This window comes from Myotis lucifugus, unplaced genomic scaffold (assembly GCF_000147115.1).
Source record: "Myotis lucifugus unplaced genomic scaffold, Myoluc2.0 scaffold_49, whole genome shotgun sequence".
In the NCBI taxonomy this organism is placed as follows: domain Eukaryota; kingdom Metazoa; phylum Chordata; class Mammalia; order Chiroptera; family Vespertilionidae; genus Myotis; species Myotis lucifugus.
Window position 1 is genome coordinate 1,073,029 of NW_005871097.1, and position 22,807 is coordinate 1,095,835.

General features: G+C 40.5%; 1 protein-coding gene across 4 annotated transcripts in view; it reads left to right on the plus strand.

Annotated features, from left to right (window-relative positions):
- Positions 1-22,807, plus strand: part of SH3KBP1 (SH3 domain containing kinase binding protein 1) — a 271,074-nt gene that overhangs the window by 90,864 nt on the left and 157,403 nt on the right. For all 4 annotated transcript variants that reach the window (XM_023753684.1, XM_023753685.1, XM_023753683.1 and 1 more), the window contains exon 3: positions 22,330-22,433. In XM_023753684.1, the coding sequence (XP_023609452.1) occupies positions 22,330-22,433 (104 nt within the window). The remainder of the gene's footprint in view (positions 1-22,329; positions 22,434-22,807) is intronic.

Consider the following 22,807-nt stretch of genomic DNA (forward strand, 5'->3'; position numbering starts at 1 on the left):
CTCTCATTAATTCCCTTAAGAAATTGTGAGGATAAAAATGAGGAAAGAAAATAAGTTTGGGGGCAGAGGCTAGTAATCAAGTGAAGTAGGGTAGGGAGTCATTTCCTGAATACAGTAGTTAATGGTAGTAGTTAATGGTAAACTTCTAGTAAGACCCCAGAGGATTGGAAAGAAATAACAGATTTATGAAAAATAATAATAAAGTGTCGTTTTCATGAAACAACCACTGATCAGTTGCCCGTGGAGCATTTTCAAAGACAGACCATATGCTAGGCTAAAAAAGAAGTCTCAATAAATTTAAAATGATTAAAATCATACAAAGTATGTTCTCCAACCACAGTGAAATTAAATTAGAAATCAACAACAGAAGGAAATTTGGGAAATTCACAAATATATGGAAATGAAACAACATACTTCTAAATAACCAGTGGGTCAAGGAAGAATCCACACAGGAAAGTTTAAAATACTTTGAGATGAATGAAAATGAAAGCACAACATCCAAAAATTTACTGCATGTAGCTAAAGCAATGCTTAGAGTGAAATTTATAGCTGAAAATGCCTATATTTAAAAAAAATCTGAAATCAATACCTAAATTCTCTCTCTTCCCCCCGTTTTAGTGACATATAATTGACATATTACATATGTAAGTTTAAGTTGTGCATTTTTAAAATATATATATTTTTTTGATTTCAGAGAGGAAGGGAGAGGGAGAGAGATTTAGAAACATTAATAATGATAGAGAATCATTGATTGGCTGCCTCCTGCACGCCCCCTACTGGGGATTGGGCCCCCAACCTGGGCATGTGCCCTTGACCAGAATCGAATCTGGGACCTTTCAGTCCACAGGCTGACGCTCTATCCACTGAGTCAAACCGGCTAGGGTGAGGTGTATATTTTGATGATTTGATACATGTATATATTGTAAAATGATTACTACAATAAGGTTAGTTAATACTTCCTTAACCTCACATACTTACCAGGTGTTGTTTGGTTTTTTTTTAGTTGTTGTGGTGAGAAGATGAAAGATTTGTTTTTCTCTGTCTGACTTGTTTCACTTAGCATAATGTACTCAAATGGCAAATGGCAGGATTTCCTTTTTATCGCTGAATAATATTCCTCTGTGTGTATGTGTATCATAATTTCTTTATTCATTTATTTGTCGATGGACACTTAGGTTGTTCCATGTATTGGCTATTGTGAATAATTCTGCAGTGAACATGGATGTACACATATCTCTTCGAGATAGTGATTTCTTTGGATATATACCCAGAAGTGGGTTTGTCTATAGCCTAACTTTTTACCCTAGAAAAAGGTGAATTAAATTCAAAGCAAACAGAAAGAAGAAAATAATAAAGATTAGAGTGGAAATGAACAAAATAGAGAATAAAAAAACAACAACATAAAATCAATGAAACCAACAGTTGGTTCTTTGAAATAGTCAACAAAATTGATGAATTTTAGCTACACTAATCAAGAAAAAAAGGAGAGGAGATTTAAACGACTAATAAGAGGAATTAAAAATTTAAAGGATTGTAAGGGAATACTATGAACCATACATTGCTGATGGGAATGTAAAATGGTGCAGCTGCTTTGGAAAACAGTGTGGCAGTTCCTCAAAAAGTTAGATATAAAGTTACCATATGACCCAGCATTCCACACCCAAGAGAAATGAATACATATGTCCACATATAAATTTGTGCACAGATGTTCATAGCAGTATGCTTCATAATAGCCCCCAAATGGAAACAACCAAAATGTCCACCAGCTGATGAATAGATGAACAAAATTTGGTTTATCCATACAACAGAATATTATCTGACAATAAAAGGAATGAGCTACAGCATGGATGAGCCTTGAAAACATTATGCTAAGTGAAAGCAACCAGACACAAAAGATCACACATTGTATGATTTCATTTATATGACATGTCCAGAACAGACAAATCCCTGGAGACAGAAAGTGATTAGCATTTGCCCAGAACTGGGTGTGGAAATGGAAAGTGACTGCTAATGGGCATGAGGTTTCTTTTTGGGATGATGGAAATGTTCTAAAATTAGATAGTTATGATGGTTGCATAATTCCGTAAATATAATTGTACACTGAAAATAGGTGAATTTTATGATATGTAAATTATGTCTCCATAAAGCTGTTTTTTTAAAAAAAGATTACCACACAAATTGGTGTTAAAATGCGGTATCTGGCTGTGCTTGTCTGTCTGTCTCATTCTCTTTCACATCCCATACCACTACCCACTCCCAGCTGAGGGACAAGATGTGACGTTCCATTTATTCAAGTCTTTAAAATTATATATCTCTCAGTGAAGCTTTATATTTTCTTTATTCAATCAGTTGCCTAGGAGATAGTGAGTCTGAGGGATCAAAAAGACAGTTTTGCAGGGGATGACCTAAATATTAGATAATCGATTTGAGAAGGGTAGAGAACTGACTATGGCATTCTATTGTTCATTTCTTGAGAAAAAAATGAGATTCCCTGCAATTTATAAGCTAAACCTCTTATATTTGAAATTCTGTGCTTCATAGGGTCTTTGCTGGAAAGGGAAGAATCCACTTATGGTCCCAATTTTTCTTGCCATTGTCAGAAACTCTGTGTTGGCTCTTTTTGCTCATCAATCTTTATCTGCAACTCTGATGCTTTCTTTAGGAAAGATTCTTAAATATGGCATTATCAGGCAAAAGCATGTATATATTTTATGGGACTTTTAGTTATTATTATCAAATTGATTTCTTGAAGGCTTGCACCACCACCAGAAGCAGGAAGAATGCTTATTAGTGTTTTAAGCTTGAATTTCTTTGATTACTCGAGTGCTTGAACATTTTTCTCTGTCATTTGTTCACATTCTTCGCTCTTATATTAAGATTTTTCTATTTTTCTTACTGATTCATGTATTATTTCTTTGTCATTTATGGCAAATTGTGCTTCTCAATTTGTTGGCTTTCATTTTGTTTACAATAGGTTTTGATGTACAGAAATAGTACATTTTTATGCAGATTAGTATATTCATGTTTTCTTTTATGATTTCTCTGAATAAATCCTCACCTAATTTCTATTCTCCTGACTTCATTTTTTTTCTTTTTTAAATTTTTTTATTGTTGCCTCCCTCCACCCAAGCCTTCACCATACTATTATCTGTGTCCCTAGGCTATGCATATCTGTATATAAGTTCTTTGGTTAATCTCTTTCCATTCCCCTCTAAGATCTGTCAGTCTGTTCCATGCATCTATGTATTGGCTTCATTTTTTACTTCTAATTTTTAATCTATAGGGAATTTTGATGTATAGTATGGGGTTACTATGCAAATTGATTTTTATTTTGAAATAGTCACCTCATTTATCATATAATGTTATTATATATAAGTGCCTTTTTCAGGACTTTTGATTCTGTATCATTAATTTGTCTCACTATTTTTGTATCAAGATAGTTATCTATTACTAGAGGCCCGTTGCACGAAGATTCATGCAATAGGCCTTCTTTCCCCTGGCTGCCAGCACCAGTTTTCCTCTGGCACCTGGGACCCAGACCTTCACTCTGGCCACCGCCTTCCATCTTCACTCTGGACACAGTCTTCGCTGTGGCTGGAGCCTTCAGTCTTTGCTCCTTGCTCCAGCGGGAGTCTTCAGTCTCCGGTCAGAGCTGCTCCTGTAGCTCCTTCCGCCCCCCACCTTCCCCCTTATAATTTGAACGCTGCTTCACCTGCAGACCTCGCTGATTGGCTCCTGGGTCCCGGGGTGCTGCCTTGCCTGCGGCCCGGCTTTCTGATCACCATCAGGATCACAGGTCACAGGCAGGGCGGCTCCTGGGTCTTGGGGTGCTGCCTTGCCCACGGCCAGGCTTTCCGATCACCATCAGGATCACGGGCTGCAGGCAGGGTGGCTCCTGGGTCCCTGGGAGCCGCCTTGCCTGCAGCCTGGCTTTCCGATCATGATCACGATCACAGGTTGCGGGCAGAGCGGCTCCTGGGTCCCGGGGAGCCGCCTTGCCTGCAGCCCGGCTTTCTGATCACCATCAGGATCACAGGCCGCATGCAGGGCGGCTCCTGGGTCCCGGGTGTCGCCTTGCCTGCGGCCTGGCTTTTGATCACGGTCAGTATGCAAATTAGCCACCATCTTTGTTGGTGGTTAATTTGCGTATGACGCTGATTAGCCAATGGGAGGCGTAGCGAAGGTACGGTCAATTACCATGTTTGTCTATTATTAGATAGGATGGCTTTATAATACATTTTAACATATGGTAGGGCTTGTGTCCTTCCCATTATTACTCTTTATTTTCAAAAATATTTTAGCTATTCTCACTTGTTTATTCTAAAACCATGTTATCAAGTTTTAAAAAATTCCATTGCAATTTGGATTTGAATTACTTTAAAATTACAAGTCAATTTAGAAAGAATTGATATTTCCCCAACATTTTTAAGTTTTCTATTGTATCATCAAATGGTCTCTATATACAAGTGCATAAATGAAAACCTTTCTCCCCCTCGCTTCTCCTTCCCAAACATCACAGTGAACCAAAATTGCAAATATATCACAAAAATCAAACATGTATCCCACTTCTGACTTCTAAAGAGCTGATTCTAGTGATCCAGGGGCATAGGGCTTGCTTTCTCTGTTAAGTCAAGTGTCAGTGTGGCTTATTTGTGCAGTCATGCTTACTCTTTATAATGTTACTCCTACACAGATTGTGGTTATTGTTGGCTTTAGTAAATAGGATGTTTTTTCCTCTCATATTTTTTTTTCCTATTGCTGATCCACAGATGAACTTAACTTTTGATTTTTTTCTGTTATAATAGCCCTTTGTGGGGTGCTCTTGTTCATTATAAAGTGTTTCCCTTTAATACTAGGATAATTCTTGGTGTGTATCAGTCACTAGCTTTCAGAGGGTGGAGAAATTGAAATGACAAAATATTATATTTGAATAAGACGTTTTATAAACAAAAATTAACTTGGATAGAGCTTTACAGTTTATATATAGAGAGAGAGACTTAAAGACTCTTTCACTTCTTAGATTAGTCCTGTGAAGGGTAGTAGGAAAAGCATTATTATCAGTCCATCTTAAATATAAAGAAACTGAGGTGGGAAGAAGTGAAAAATGACATACCCAAGACACCAATAAAGGCAGACATAGAAAGTCTGTCTTTTGCTGTCTTCATCTTACAAAAATATCTGCAGTAGTACAAATAATAGTATCAGAGAAGCCTTAGTGAATGGCTAATCTTAAATGATTATTTTTGGACACTGTGGCTACATTTTATTGTTAATATATTTTTCTTTGTATATGCGTGTGTGTGCATTTGCACACATGTTTAGATTTTGATTTTCCTTATTTGAGTGTAACTTCCTTGAAGGAAGAAGCCACATCGTATTAATCTTGGAACCAAGTTTAGTTATTGTATGGAAATATGTACTTTTGCTTAAACACTCACCCTTTTGAAAACAAGTTCCCAAAAGGAAAACTACCAGAGGGAGAACAGGCTTAAGTTCTATATTTAAGGAGAAGAAACTGCTGAAATTCCATGATTCAGAGAACTTGTCTTTAGTGACTGAGTGCTGAGGGAGAGAGGAAACATATTAAGTGTCTGTTTTGGAAAGTGGATCATGACAGTAAGTACTGAATCTAGCTCTAGGCCTGATAAAGGGCCATTAGTAGAGAGTGAGAAAGTGAACTATGTTTCCAAAGGAGAGAATTTGAACCAGATCTTGAGTAACAAGACTGAAAGTAGAATTAAGTTATAAGGGTAACTGTGTTTGTGAGAAGGCTCTGAAAGGTTTCATGTTTCCTGGTATAATGAGATGAAAGTGGGAGAATATATCCAGGGTGAGGGCAGGTTTAGAGTTTATGTGATCATTTTAATCTGTATTTGATTTTATAATCGTCCACAAGGTTTTCTAAATGAAAGTATACAAAGTTCCGTCTATTTTACATACAACAATCTATTTAGTCTTCTTTTGTTAGAGTGCACTGGTCAGACTTAGCCTTATTTTTTTTCCTTCCTGGCTTTTCCCTCTGTAATATTTGAGTGCTCACCGTCACCATTATCAAAGCCAGGGAGAGAAAGTGAAAATATTAATCATAAGAGATGGTTGGATTATGTGATTGTATGTTAATTTTGCTTGTCAGGAACCCACTATTTTGAGTTACCAGTCATTAGTATTGTGTTTTCACGTTTCAGTTTAAGTAAAATCTACCTGTGTAACCACCTCTGGTTGGCTGGTTGAAGATGCTGGAACTCTGGAGCAAGGAACCTCCCTCCCCCTCACTCTCTCTTGCTTCCTCCTCCCTTCCCTTTCTCCAGTCCCCAGGGCCCATTTGGATGGATTATTCAGTACTGTCATTCCTTACAAAGGAAAATAGTATTTTCAGAACGTTTGCTATTGAGTTTTCTCCTTTTTTCTTTTAACCCTTTTCTAGGCCATGGTATTTGACAGATTAAAGCAAGCAAATAAACACAAGCATACTGTTAATGGTGATCTTTTAAAAAAAACATTGTTTAGGAAAAAATGATACCAGTTTTTTTTAATGTTTGATTTTTAAAAAGCTTTAAAGCAACTCTTTGATAATATCACTGGGAATAGTTTGGGTTTTTTTTAGAAGTAATTAGCTTGCTTTGCAATTTACTTTTGACTAAATCATTGAGATAAAAGGTAAGAACCTTGATGTTATGCACAGAGTAAAAGTAACTGAGTTATCAATGTGTCTGACACTGTGACAGGGTCAAGCAAACCAAGATGAGCCAGGAATGGAAATTGTGATTCTATTTTGTACATATATTTACACTTAAAAAAAGTACTTCACACTGTCCTCCTAAGCTTTGGCTTTAGAGCTCTGATCTTTCACAGAATTTGTGTACAATTCAGTCATGTTTAAGAGCCTCCTTTCCTCCTTGCCTTTTTCCTTTCTTCCTTCCCTTTTCCCCTGGCTCTCGCTCCACCCCTCTCTCAGTGATGCCTTACTCTTTAAGCCCCATCCCATTCTGAAACAGGTATGTGTATATATGTGCATATGTATGTGTTTGTCATTAGATCTTATTTACATCATGCAGGCTTGACAGGAATAACATGGATCATTGAAATGCAGGGATGCTACACAGAAACCATTCTGCAGTTTAACTATCAATCTTTTATTAGAAAGGCTTATGCAGGGTGGTATTTCACTTTTCTCACTCCCTACCATCCTCTCAGGTGGAGGTGTTCATAAATTTAAAAATGACCAAACCTAGGTGGCAAGAAGGAAGAGAGAAAGAGAAGCAAGCATCAGTTGGGTGGTTCCACAGGATCAATTTCTTCTCCTTCCATATCTTCATAAATTATGAACTGTATCGATCTATTCATATTGATGTATGAACTCCTTCTATGAAAAGCCCAAGTTGAAGTGGAAAATGGAAAGTGATCATTTATTAGAGCTGACGAATGTCAGCTTTGTACAAAAACAAAACAAAACAAACAAAAGCACACAGGCCTGAATGGCCTCCCTTTCAATCTTTAGATTGCATATGGCCAGAGGCAGCCGGGCCTGGGTAACCAGCAGCATTTGATAGCAGTTGACAAATATCCTGTTGCTTTTCAGTGGCTTAGAGCCTGACTGGAAGTTTGTTGAGGCTGGAAAACCATTGATATTCCTTTTTCTCCCTCATACTTCTGCCCGGGATGATTCAGAAACTGAGGAGTCATGGGACATACATATAAATGTCAGCTCTACCAACCAGTAGCCATCTTAGGAAGATCATTTCACCTTTTGAAGCATCAGCTCCTTCATCTGCAGGTTGAAAGGTTGATAGAAAAGTTTCTAGTATTTTTTAGTCCAGGGACCCTTTCTAAAAGTTTTTGTTCCTTTGGGTGACAAATTCCTGTATCTTCATTAGCACATAGCTGGTTCTATGGATTAGAGTCACTGCTATTTATATATAGTCCTGCAAAGCATTTTAACCTGCTTACCCCCTTTTTGGCCATTAAGCCTTTTGGAATGTTGACAAGCATAAGGATCTCACTCTTGTCTTTTAAACCCTTTCCAGGACCCCCAGGAAGGAATATTGGGGTTTATTCTCATACTATCTGTAGCCCATTTCTCGCTCCTATAGGCTGCAAAGATTTGCTGAAGGAACCAGGTCCCACATGACCTGTCAGAAGCTACTGGAGAGCTTTCAGAGTATTCTGGTTCTTAGCTGAGAAAGCCCCATGGTGATTTTGTTGAGTAATGAAGTCAAAACAGTGTTTCTGCCTTTTGTAAACCACCCATTCTCACTCACTGCACAACAGTGCGGCTTCTTTACTGCACAGGGTTGGCTGGATGGTGAGATGTGGTTCACTTTATATTCAGCTCAGCATGCTGCAGCATCCTAGCTCTCCCTAAGTTTTTTTTTTTTTTATATCACCTCCATGTTTATTTCAATGAATGTGGGATATAACCATTCATGGTAAATTGGATTGAATTGCAAACTCTTGGTGCCAATCATATCCTGCCAACCTTGTTAGATGATGCCTGAAGACTGCTAGCTAAGTGATGTGTTTCTTTTAACATGTTTAATATTTCAAAATAAAGTTTTAATAAAGATATAGAAAAAGGAATGAAAAGAGACTTGAACAGATGCCTATACACCCATGTTCATAGCAACATTATTCACAGTAGGCAAAAGGTTGAAGCATTATTCAGCCTTAAAAAGGAAGAAATTCTGACTCACGTTACAAAATGGATGGACTTGAGAACATTATGCCAAGTGAAATAAGCCAATCACAAAAGGACAAATGCTATATGATTCCCTAGAATCATACCTAGAATAGTCAGATTCATAGAGACAGAAAATAGCGGGGTGGTTGCCAGAGGCTGGGGGCAGGGGAATGGTAAGTTCATGTTTAATGGGTATGGAGTTTCCGTTTGGAAAGATGAAAAAATTCTGGCCATGGATGGTGGTGATGGCTATACAATGATGAGAATGTGCTTAATGCCATTGAACTATACTCTTATAAAGGTGGTTAAACTGTTTTTTTATGTTATGTATGTTTTACTATAATTAAAAAGGGATCAGAACAATATGTCACATACCCTACACCCTCTACACACCATGAGCTAAGAAATTTTAAACACTAACAATTACAGTTGACATGTCATATGTTACCCTTTCTCAATTACATTGTGTGTTTTCTTTTTTTGAGGAGTCAAGGATGGCTTGGAAAAGAGAATTCTGTGTCAGGAGAGCTTTCTTTCTGCTTCATTTTCCATTTGCACTTGTTGCTAAAGATAAGCATACAATAAGCAGGAGATGAACCTCTCCTTTAAAATTAGTGTTTTTGAAAACTTCAAAAAAAATCTGCCTAAAACTTTTGTTAGCCATTTGGGCCTTGGTGAACATGGAGGAACAGTCAGGAGAAATAACACTTAACTTTCCAGGAAAGAAGAATAATACAGTATATTTGCAGCCTTTATCCTCATGGAGTGTGAGTTTTAAACATTTTTGAGGACCTGCTGTGTGCCAAACATTGTGTCAGTCATCAGTTGCCACAATAATGCTGCATAACAAACAGCCACTAAACCTCAGTGGCATAAGCATCTATTGCTTTGGAGTCTGGGGTCTGTTAGAAGCTAGCTGAGTATCTTTTCTGATTTTGACTGAGCTTTCTCAATGTCTGGAGGTCAGCTGGCATTTATCTTGAGCTCAGGTGCATGCCTGGGGAGACTCAAATGCTCCAGCAGGCTAGTTTGAGCACGTTTGCATGACAATGTGAATATGCAACAGAGCCGGTAGGAACATCTGAGTTCTCTTGGGACTTGGGCTCTAAACTGGCACATGGCTACTTCCACTTCACTTTGTTTTCCAAAACAAGTCACATGGTGTGTGGGTGGGTAGGTGGGGGAATCTACTTTGTCTTGAAAGGAGATACTGTAAAGTCATGTGACAAAGGGCATGGATATGGTGAGGGGGGAAAATTAGGGTATAAATGTGGTCTGTGGTAAACCTGACTGCACAGAGTATTGTAGTAAAGATATCTAGGCCATCTTCTAACAACCCTGAGAAGATGGTAGTATTGTCCTCATTTTATAGTTGGAAAAAGTGAGGCCCAGAGAGTTCCTGTGACTTATCCAAGGCCACACTTCTAGTGAGTGGTGTAGTTTGGATTGGAACCCAGGTCTATCAGACCTCTTCCTCTGTCCTGCCACTGCCGATGCCTCCCAGCATGTTGGGTTACTGTCTTTGTGAAAACATCTGTTTTGCCTCTGTATTTGCCCCCTCACCCCCACTCTTCCTCTTTCTGTTTTATTTTGCTGACTCCTCTTCTCCGCCTTCTTAAATGCAAGCTATTTTATGCTTCTGTCTTTGGCCTCTTCTACTGTGTCTACTCACTACTAGGCTCAGCCAATGTCTCAAAGTATACAAGCCCCCAAACCTAACCTCTGGGATGGGCTGCCCTCCTTGTTTTTCTCACCCCTCACCCCCACTTGCAGATACTGTGCTGGTTAGTGGGCTCTTGGCTACAACTCTCAGATACTCTGGTTTAACATGGCTTAGGTCATAAGGAAATGTCTGTCTTGCACAACAGTCTAGGGCAGTGGTCGGCAAACTTCGGCTCGCGAGCCACATGTGGCTCTTTGGCCCCTTGAGTGTGGCTCTTCCTAAGCCTTAGGACAGTGATGGCGAACCTATGACACGCGTGTCAGAGGTGACACGCGAACTCATTTTTTTGGTTGATTTTTCTTTATTAAATGGCACTTAAATATATAAAATAAATATCAAAAATATAAGTATTTGTTTTACTATGGTTGCAAATATTAAAAAGTTTCTATATGTGACACGGAACCAGAGTTAAGTTAGGGTTTTTCAAAATGCTGACATGCCGAGCTCAAAAGGTTCACCATCACTGCCTTAGGAGTCCCTTAATTAAGTTAATAACAATGTACCTACCTATATAGTTTAAGTTTAAAAAATTTGGCTCTCAAAAGAAATTTCAATCGTTGTACTGTTGATATTTGGCTCTGTTGACTAATGAGTTTGCCGACCACTGGTCTAGGGGTCAGGCAAGCTCTTGGGGCCCAGGTTTCTTCTCTCTCTGCTCCACCTCTTGCTCAATTGGCTTCATGCTGTGGCCAGTTAGTGGGCTTCCCTGATTACAGCCAGTGGGGAAAGGACAGGGGGCCTTCTTTGAGATTCCCTGGGCAGACCCATCTTTGCCTCTCATTGTGCCACCCTAGCTTATGGCTGCCTATCCATCCCTGAACCCATCCCTGGCTGGACCTGGCCCAGATTAGATGTTCTGTGGTAGAATGGCTGATGGGAGGCAATTGTCATGTCCTCAACTGTCCCCACATGGTTGAGCAGCAGATTCTTCCATCTGTCAGACTCCTGCTGCTTCTCTCTTCTGCTTCCCAACCTTCATTTCTTCTCAATCAACCCTTCAGGGTCATTTGTAACTCCTCCTTCTCCATATCCTTCATCATTTCTTTGTTTGTCATCCTTTACCTTTTTTTAAATTAAAAATATCTTTTATTGATTTCAGAGAGGAAGGGAGAGGGAGAGAAAGATAGAAAAATCAAAGAGAGTGAATCATTGATTGGTTGCCTCCTGCACACCGCACACTGGGGATAGAGTTGCAACCTGGGCATGTGCCCCAACAGGGAATCGAACTGTGACCTCCTGGTTCGAAGGTTGATGCTCAACCACTGAGCCATTCCGGCTGGGCCTTTTTCCCTTGTTTTTGGGATCATTACTAAAGGACTGTTCTGGCTGGGCTCTGGGCTAGCTTTTAGTAATCCACAAGGAGGCCAGCTCAGCTGCTGCCCACAGGAGTCTAGGAATGGAGATTCAAACAGTCCCGGTGGTACGGGCAGGGTGAGGAGAGTGGTTATGCATTGGCTGCTGTGCTATCCTGTGGTGGTAGTGATGGGGGCACCTAAACTAACCCTGCCTCAAAAGCAGTTATTGGGAAGGTGTCTGGGAGGGGGTCACTTCTAAGCTGATTCAACTTTAGCAATGTTTCTTGCTCTTTCTTAAAAAAAAAAGTCATCCCTGATCTCTGATATGGACCTTTTATTTCTCCTTTCTATAGATCGGAGGTCCGCAAACCATAGTCAATAGGCCAACTTCTGTACTGTCTGTTTTTGTAAATAAAGTTTTATTGGCAAATAGACACACCCATTTATTTAGATATTATCTATGCCTGCTTTTCCACTGCAACAGCAGAGTTAAAGTAGTTGCCACCGAGACTGTAAGGCCCTCAAAGCCTACTCTCTGGCCCTTTAGGCAAAGTTTGCCAAGTCCTGCTGCAGAAGAGTAGAAAAACTCAATTCCTGCCCTTCAGGAGGTTTCATCCTGCAAAGGAGACTGACTTTATAATAAAGCCTGTTGAGGTGAAGATATTTAAATGCTGAAGCAAGTAGTGCGGACAAAAATCAGTGTTGGAGAGATTCACATGCATTTATTTCTCTCCTTTCTTCCCCACTGCTGTCCTTTCTCCACAAATGACTCTATATTCATTTTCTTGCCTCAAGATTTCTAGATTGACACTTTCTAGATTTATAATTTCTAAATTTACACTTTTCATGACACTTGGTTCCCTCCCTCTGAGGGGAGAGTAAAGGTGCATATCAATTTGGAAAATGCAAAGCCTGAGATGCCATTTTTTAACGTGCCTTTGCTACTCTCCCATTCTTACAAGGAAAATAGGACTTGCTTAAGTAAATGAGAAACTCCTTTATTTGCTTGGAGCAAGGAGAAAATGTATGCGTCACTAACATTTTAGTTTGGAAAAAAGTCTGCTTACAAGTACCTAGTCCTTTGGCACTACTCATTCACCTCACACCTCTCCTTTTCTGGAAGACACCCCTCTAGAGGGGCCTTGGTGCCAGAGCCATTTGCAGCCCCTAGAGGAAGCCATGCCCACAGGAATGGGCTTCGTTGTCCTGAAGACCACGAAACCGCCCACACAGTGAGACTGCTTTTTCTGTCATTGTGTGTTTAGCCCTCACTGCTCTTTTGCTTTTTATGTGAGTTGTACATTTCCTTATAGACTCACCCCGAGTGTTCTTGGGTTAGACTTATTATAAAAATAATACTTAGTGTAAAAAATTGAAGGAAAGTCATGGCATGAAGAGTAGCATAAAATTCCTTCCCCTGGTCATACTCCTAGGAGCACTCCATACATTTATACTAGGGCAAACCATAAGAAATCGCAGAGATTCGACCACAAAAATGTCAATTTCAGATGGTACGATGTAATTTAAGTGATACAGACATATTGGTATTTAAGAAAATACAGACGGGATCATACTGTTTATGCTGTATTGCAGTTCTGTTAGATTGAAGAGAATCTTGGAAATGTGACAGTATTAGTTCATTGGGAGTGACACCACCTCTCATAGTCCATGTGTAGTAGATATCCCATGACTTGACCAACCAGTTCCCTTCTCAAAGGACATTTAGGATGATTCCTGTGTTTCACTTTTCTGAATAAGGTAACAGTGAACATTATGCATATGTCTTGGCACATGTCATGTAAGTTATCTGGAGTGTAGCTTCGGAAAAGTGGAATTACATTTTTCTTGATTTAAAAAAATGTTTTGAAGAATTGGTCAGCTGGCTCCAGTCTCAGTTGGACTTACTAACCTCAGGGTCCTTCATCCTCTACTGAAAGCACAAAGATGGGACCATAGTGCAAGTCACACCGCCCCTCTAGGCAAATCCTGTACAGTTATAAACATTGGTATAAACGCCCCTCCCTTCATGAAACATTTGTGCACTCACTGCCCAGCAGGCTCTGGGGACATGCAGGCAAACAATGACAATGCAACTAACTAGAAAGAGTGTATATAAAGATATGTGGGTACACAGAAGCCCAAGTGACTTTTTTATCCCTGGCTGGGGTTGGAAGGGATGAGCCTTGGAGTGCATTCTGGAACTTTACTAGCTAGCAAAGGGAGGAAAATGTAGGGCTCTATTGGAGGTGGGATGTAGAGGCAGTGGCAGGTGTCAACCTGCAAATGAGCTGTGCTGGCCTTTGTGCAAGGGAGCATGGGCATTGAGCTCAGCTGAGCCAAGGTGCCAGATGACAGAGCAGGGCTCTTGCCAGCCACTGACCCGGATAATAAGAGGGCACTTGGCAAGCAGCCTCCTGAATGCTGTGCCATACAACCATTCGTGGATCAGGACCTATTAAGTTGCCCAATATGGTTCTTTTGTCATTATGTGCTGCTCCAAAACCCATAAAACATTCCAGTGTAGTGTCCAAATGTTACGTTTGCTGCTCTATTTTACATGCATAATCCCCCCTTGTACCTTTGTGCTTCCTTGCAAATCATAATTTTGAAAAGAGGGATTAAAAGCTAACTTTAAAAAAAATTGCTGTGGAACCTGTTTGCCAGTCTCTTGAGGTCTGTGGAACCCCTCTCAGTGTAATGTTTGTAAGTGAATAAAATCAAATCCATAGGACTACAAAGGAAACCAATTATACTGACATACAGTTTTCAAAATGTTACAAAAACATAGTAATACATATTCTTTATTGACTCATTAATAGCAAGATCCAGCACTGGGTCTGGAAGTTATCATAATTTTGAAATAGGGATGAGTGTAAATGATATTTTAAGATAATTGCAACGACCATGATGTGGAATGAAAATAACTATCCCTGTGATGGGAAATATAGAAAATCCACAGGTGCTGCTAATACCAGTGTGGTTTGTTGCCCATGTGTATAGTGGAAGAAAGGCCAGATTTTAGTGAGAGGACAGTAAAAATAAAGATATCATTTCCTTTCCTTCTAAGTTTAGATCCCCTGAATTCTATCCAGGAACTCCTGTTAAGAGCCTCTGCTTTTAGATAAGAAGAAGGAAATTGTGGATATGACAACCCCCATTTGCATCAAGAAAATTCATAAATACCTAGGCTACCTCTTTCTTTATTGTGATGGGGATAAGAGGGAAACTATATTAAAAATGAGTCAAAATTTAAAAATCATTTTGACTACCTACAATACAGATATTTTTCCTCCTTCCTAAAGAGAAATGTGGAATTTTCTGTCATTCTCTAAATCTCCCTATACAGTAATCATTTTTTGGTACTGATTTTCAAATCTGACAGACTGTATCTGTTTATGGTGTTTTCCCCTGAGAATTCTCTAAGAATAGGCAAGAGATAGCCCAGCTGGTGTGGCTCAGTGGTTGAGCACCGACCTATGAACCAGGAGGATACGGTTCAATTCCCAGTCAGGACACATGCCCGGGTTGTGGGCTCGATCCCCAGTGTGGGGTGTGCAAGAGGCAGCTGATCAATGATTCTCCCTCATCATTGATGTTTCTATCTCTCTCTCCCCCTCTCCCTTCCTCTCTGAAATCAATAAAAATATATTTAAAAAAATAATAGGCAAGAGAAATGAACCCCAGATGAGGGTCTTTAGGGTATTTCTAGACCCTTGTCACAATTCCTAATATGCATGTGCTCACATGCACCCCATCCTCTTTCCTCTTTTGTTCCCTCCCTGCTTCCCCCTTAATGGTAAAAGTTAGGAGTCTGATAGGTCCATTTGTCAGCAGCAAAGTTTGAGAATGCCTTTAAAAATAGATGTTAGAGGGAATATATTGAATAGAAGGGAGAAATCTTGTTTATGTGCAACAAATAACTTATATTTAGAATCTTCCTTCAGTTTTTCCTTTGAAATTCTGTATTCTCATTTTACTTGAATGACTCTGCATGGAGCATTTAAAAGTAGATCAAACAAAACTCTATAAATATGTCGTGTTCTTTTGGGCATTTTGCCCAAATCAGCCTTGCTGAGGCAGAGAAAAGCAATGAGCTTTATGGATCAGATTTTCTCCTCTGAACATCCAGACTGCCTCCCCAGGGAGATGGTGGCCTGGGCCTGGAGAGTCAGGCAGGGACACAGGGACACTTTGGAGAAATGTCCCCAGGAGAAATGTCCTTCTGTGGGTCGGGTCACTTGGATTAAGGGGCATGCTGAAAGGCCAAAATCAACCCCTGGGCCCAGCCTAAGAAAAGGGGAAACCAGAAGGCCATTTGTACATATTTCTGGCTTTGTTGTTCAATGTGGTTCCTTTATCTCACTCTGATGGGAAGAGAAGTCTGGTGAAAAGAATACTGGTTGAACTGGTATAATTAACAAAGCCGCCTTTTAACATATTCATGAATGTAAAGACAATTGGAAAAAAAGGGAGGAGTCATGGGGCAGCAAGCCTTTCAGTAAAGTAGGTCTGTCCCCATCATTCCAATTTTATACTTGAAAAAACTGGGCAAAGAGCCATGAAGTAGGCCACACGAGGTGATCACAATGCTGGGACCACTGGCTCATCTGTCTCTGCATGTCATGAGGCCCAGGATTCTCTCTGTGCTATCAACGTGGACCACATGGCATGAGCTGTATAGTTAGTGTGTGTGTGTCCTTCCACACAGCCAATTTACACACCTCATTTTTATAACACGGTTGAGGTGGAAGACAACATGGTTGGAGGAGTTCTTCATGTTCATGACACCAAAACTATAGATGTGGCTTCTAAGGAAACATCTGGTGACATTGTTAACATTGAAAATATCCATATGCTGCTTCTCTTTGTGGAAACTCAGTTTATTGAATGGATTGCATCTTTCTGTATTGCACAGGTAGCAGAAACTCAATTTTTGGGGTCATATGTTAATGGACTGACTTTAAGACTGTTTTCAATGGCTTCTTTAAACAGGACATTAGACTCTGAAGTTTCTTGGACTGAGGAAGGACTAGATCAGGGATTTGTGACCCTCCCTCTGTTTCTACACATGCGGCACTTCGGCTCACAGATGGATCGAGAGTGGGCATTTGTCATAAAGTAGCATCCACATAACCATCATGAGGCATATGTGGGTGCTGGCAAATGAGTCACATTGGTTTTTTTGTCTTAATTTTTTGATTTATTGATTTGAGAGAGACAGACATCAGTTTGTTGTTCCACTTATTTATGCATTCATTGGTTGATTCTTTTTTTAAATCCTCACCTAAGGACATGCCCAGATAGAGGAAGGAGGGAATGAGGGAGGGAGAGAGGGAGGGAGAGAGAAACATTTACTGCTTGCCTCCTATAGACATCCTGACCAGGGATCAAACCCAAAACCTAGGTATGTGCTCTGACCGGGAATTAAACCCACAACCTTTTTGTGTACAGGATGATATTCCAACCAACTGAGCCACTCAGCCAGGGCTCATTGGTTGATTCTTGTATGTGGGCTGACCAGAGATTGAACCCGCAAACTTGGCATATTGAGATGACGCTCCAACCAACTGAGCTACCTTGCCAGGGCTCGCATTTGTTGACAAAAGTGTGCATGAAAGAGTTGGAAGGTGTCAGAGCTGAAAGGGTGGAGACAAACATATACATTGACACTCAGAGATAACTGAAATACTCTTGGATGAGGGCAGAGCTAGAGAAAAACAGTGGTTGTTAGGGGAACCCAGAGAAAGGTCCTTGTGGCTGAGCATATGTGAATGAGTGAGTGAGTGTGAATGAGCTCCAATGGACACAGGGCCCCTCCACTGCCAGGAGGGACATGGCTGCCTGAGCTGTGTGGTCTGAGGAGTCAGTCCAGGGAAAATGATCCTGGATTGGTAACTGGGAGAATATTGTGGGGCTCCTTGGGGTTCTTTAACAGTGTCTCATCAGAATAATTAGTGTGGGCTACAGGTGTGGAGCTTTTTCTGGGCTCACACTTCCCACTGTCTTTATGGATCATCCATAATCAGTTCAGAGCCCCCTTGTCATTTAGCTTGTGACAACTACCTTTCTGCCTGATTCTATTGGTATTTATTTACTTGGAAAATAAGACTAACTTTACTATTAATGTCATCAAAATGTGATCAGAAGGATGTTTCATAATAGAAAATAATTATTTTAATAGGTGACTATGATGTTTTAAAACTTGTGTGTTACATGCCCTTTGTAAATACAAATTTTTGTGCAGAAACATTTAAATGAGTCTTTCTTTACACTCTCCCAACCCTTTTTCCAAAAATACCAGTTACATTGGAGTGTATTCTTCCATACCATTTTCTGTGCTAAAGTTTGTTTGGGCATACATACCCTTTCTCCCATTCACTTAATGGTATCAGGCTGTCACATATTAGCTGAATGTTGAATGAATCCATTTATTCTTTTATAAACATTTGTTGAATGCATACTCTGGGCTAGGTTGTGGGTGATCAGGAGTAAATAAAGAGTCCATGGTGGAGGTTATAGAGTGAGGATGTCTGTGTGTTTACAATGTTGGGCTTATATTGTACATATTATGTGACTTGGTCTTTGAACTTAATGTATTATGGACACCCTTTACACGTTAGTACACATAGAGCTGCTTGCTCTATTTAATGGCTGTTTCATTTTCCACATGATTTATGTAGCCTTTCCCTCCCAGTGGACATTCAGGATGTTTCCTGTGTAGACCTCTGTGCTTGTATACATTTGCTGTTAGAAACAGTGCTGCCCTGAACAGTTGTATACATATAGCTTTGCCTCCTTAAAACAAGTCTTTTCTATCTTTTAAGAGGACTAAATTTAAAATCAAATATATATAGTTTCTTGTTCAGATATACTGGTTGTCCCAACAAATGTATACACACCGAATGATTATAAAGGCAGTGTTTATTAATATACACTTCATTTTCAAAATTTAAAAGAATCTACAGTAATAAATAATTTTTTTCAATGCCTATTTGCAAACTGATGACCATTCTGGTCCAGGTACTACTGACAACATGAAGCAATGGAATCACAAACATCAAGAATCATTGTGTGCACTATTTGTGTACATAAACTTTATCTTGTACATATCCTCATAAAAAAAGTCTAGTGGCACTATAGGATAAATTTTCATTGTCCAAAGCTTAGTTTGGATTCACCTATTATTTCAAATCAGTTAAACCTGAAAAGGAGTGAAAATTAAGTGAGTTATCAGCTGTTAAAAGTGTCTATACATTTTTGGGGGACACCCTGTATATGTTGTCTGCTTACTTCTTTGAGGAAAGTCAAGACTGGCTGGTAAACATCAATGCAATGCCAAGAGTGGAAAATGACATCAAGAGCTTCCTTAAATTTAAGATAGATGGAAGCAACTGAAATGCAGTGCCTCCACATCAACAGCCCCCCTGAAATGGGCTTTAGGTTGGGTAGAACTGGAAAACAAGATTGAAACTGATGTGTAGAAGTTGAGGCCTGGAAGAGTCTAGGAGTTTGACAGTTATCTGTGATGAGAAAGCCCTGGTGAAGACCTAAGGCTATGTTATATAGTGTTGCAGAAAGCAGTTAAGTGCAGATCACAGAGAATTGGGGACAAGATTGGAGCTGAATTGGTTCATCCAGCATTGAAGGGAGAGCTCTGAACTCAGGCCAAGGACATACTGTCACTTACTAACTTGGTAACCTCAAGTAAGTCACCGAGCCCCAATTTCCACTTTTGCAAAAATGATTGCTCATTCAGGCTCCTTTCTTTTTCTTTTGAACTTATGTATTTGCCAAGATGTGATAAGAGTGATGGGTATCAGAAGTGCTTTAGAGATGAAAGCTATCCCAGTGCCAGAGGGAGTAGCTGTTTCTGCTTGGGGTCTGATTAGGTGGCCTTTACCACAGCAACCTCTGGATGCCTCCTGTGAAAACTCACTTTTCTTTCTTTCTTTCTTTTTTAAATCATCAACCCTAGGATATTTTTTCCATTGATTTTTTTAGAGAGATTGGAAGGGAGGGAAGGAATGGAGGGAGGGAGGGAGGGAGGGAGGGAGGGAGGAAGAGAGAGAGAGAGAGAGAGAGAGAGAGAGAGAGAGAGAGAGAGAGAAATGATGTGAGCTGCGACCCAGGTACATGTCCTTGATGAGGAATCGAACCCATAACCATTCAGTGTACGGGCCAACACTGAGCCACGCAGTGTACGGGCCAACACTGAGCCACGCCAGTCAGGGTAGGGCTTACTTTTATTAATCCTGTATGTTGGCAGTGTGCCTCATAAAACTTTATGCCACTAACTGAACAGCCTTCTTGAAAGCTTTTTAAGAAATATTGACTAGTCTGGCAGAGTAAATGTGTCATTCTTCCTAATATCAAACAAGCATGTCTGGAATCTGCTAGCTTAGTCTTTTCTTGAAGAATATCTCACTCTCTCTTTTGCCATGTTGGATTAGATACTACTTTTTACAGAGGTTTTTGTGAATATTGAACTTGCATGCAACTGTAAGTTTTGTGAGTTCAGCTAACACTAGGTCTTTAGATGCTATTTTAAGTCAGTTCAGTCAGGAATTTGGTGACTTCTGTGGTTATGAGTATTGGGTTCTAGACATTTGTCATGTTTGTTTTGTATTCAGATTTGTATCTGCAGAGTTTGCTTTTAACATAATATCTAGCAAATAATGCTTTTATTTTTTTAAATATATTTTATTGATTTTTTACAGAGATGAAGGGAGAGGGATAGAGAGTTAGAAACATCGACGAGAGAGAAACACCGATCAGCTGCCTCCTGCACACCTCCTACTGGGGATGTGCCCTCGACCAGAATCAAACCCGGGACCCTTCAGTCCACAGGCCGATGCTCTATCCACTGAGCCAAACCGGCCAGGGCTAGCAAATAATGCTTTTAAAGATTTATAGTAGAACTTCATCTTAAGGGGACTACGAGAGTCACCAGGCCCAGGTTATGGGTGCCAAGATCACTTTGTCATCTAGACTTTCTTAGCTAGAATGAGAACTCCCTATCCTTTATGATGCACAGTGCTTGATTGGTTTTCTGTTGTGTTGGAAACCATGGAATAGTGGTGGAGTTCTTTGCACTGGGGTACCACACTTTCTCACTTGTTGCCTGGGAAAAGACAGTTGGGTGGGTCCTCTGTCCATGGGAGAGCCTACTCTGCCTGCTGACAATGCTATTAGCACCTGGGAATTGGCCTGAACAAATCAGCATTTGTTCTCATCAAGATCAGACAGCTTGAGATCTTGTACAAAGGGGTGGAGTATATTCTTGTAGTTGCCAAAGATGTGATTAGACAAGATATTGATTCTGAACTTCTCCCCTCTTCCCTCTGTTCAACTCTGTTCTTCCTTAGTGAGGTTCAGGCAGAGAAAAATGGAACAGAGAGAACTAGGCCAGTGGCTTTTGAAAAATATTGATCAGTGAGCACATCAGATGTAGCAAAGACCTTCCCTTTTGTATGATGTTCTGTGTGGGGCCCTTAATGTGGCCTATGATCACCCCTATAGGGATTTGCTTTCTCAGGGAAAAGATTAGAAATGAAAAAGAATTCCTGTAGGCAGTCTCCAAAAATAATGTAAGCATTTCTAAATGTTTCCTTGAAGTTGATGATCCCTTTGGTTTTCTAGGCCATGTGTTGGCAGGAAGGAATGATGTGAGGTGGTCAGCTTTAAGCGACAAACTTCTGAGCAATGCTGGTCTCAGTTCCTCTCTCCTAGTCACCTATGCCCAGCTTGGGCCTCCACTGCTGTCTGTCTCTCTGTCTCCCTCACTCCCCTACCCATTACACATACCACATGTATGTTTTTTCTCCCCACAATGCATATATGTGGTGTGGATAGGTGTGTCTGTACTTGAACCAGCTCTAAGTCAGGGAGGGCCTCCCAGTGGGGCCACATTGGGTGAGTGAGATGCTATAACCTTGAGTGACTCCTGGTCAAGTGAAGTGTGCTCCTGGCTTTTATCTTGATTTGCCTGCTAGTTGGTTCTATGTAAGCAGCCAGGGATCCTGTTAATGGATCCCCTGGGAACAGAGGGAAGAGGACAGAAGTGGATTTGTTGAACCCTGGGGGCATTTGAAATGGCACCAAGAGCAGCCTGAAATCTAATTAGCCTCTGCTTATCAGGCCTGAGTTCCAGCATGTTGAAAGGGTGATGATTAGTGAGAAAAAGGCCAGGCTAGTTTATCTTTTCCTTTGCACATTGGGGAAAAATTTCCTCTGCCTTGCTAGCATTAGAAGCAGACCATTCTTTTTACTCTACTATATCACATCAGCTTTCATTAAAAATCAACAGCAGCAAATACAAAGCCCCATCCATGGAAAACCGTTTAAGGCAACACTGTGCTCCAGCGCTTCGGGGTGGGGTTTTTCCTTTTGCACCAACGGATTGGTTTCTCATATCCATGCCTTTCTGACCCGGCAGCTTTTAAAAGACCAAGAAGCATTGCTCTGCTTTCTCCTGCCTCTCTCTGAGAGAACAGGGCTGCTGTGCCTCTAGCCACGTCCCAGAGAGCATATTTGATACAAGTCAGCTTAATTTGCCTGCATGCCTAGGAAGCCTCTCCTTAAAATCTAATTTTGAGACAAGTGCTAGATCTAAATATTTTGCTTTTCCCATTTAGGCGAGCGGCGGAGGCGCCGGTGCCAGGTGGCGTTCAGCTACCTGCCCCAGAATGATGACGAGCTGGAGCTGAAAGTTGGTGACATCATAGAGGTGGTAGGAGAGGTAAGTGTGCCAGGCAGGCAGATGTGGTAGCCTTGAACGGGTTGTCTGAACCAACTCATGGCTGGTTGGCCTTTCCGTGGTGGATGTTAAAGCTCAAAGAGACCTTAGACATAATCTAGTTGAGTTTCTTCTCAGAGGACAAGGGTTCTCAGAGATGGATGCCACCAGTTCTGCTGGGGCCAGCTGTGGGGCCATTTAAAACCATTATCTTTCTAACACAGCATGCTAGTGCTAGGCACCTCTGAAATTCCAACACAGTGCCACAGCTTTTCTCCTCTGCTTCAATTGCTCGTAGCCTCTGGATATCCAGAAGTGCTCTTGATCTAGAGATGTCTAGAAGATGGATTCAGTATTCAGTGTGGGGGACACTGTGC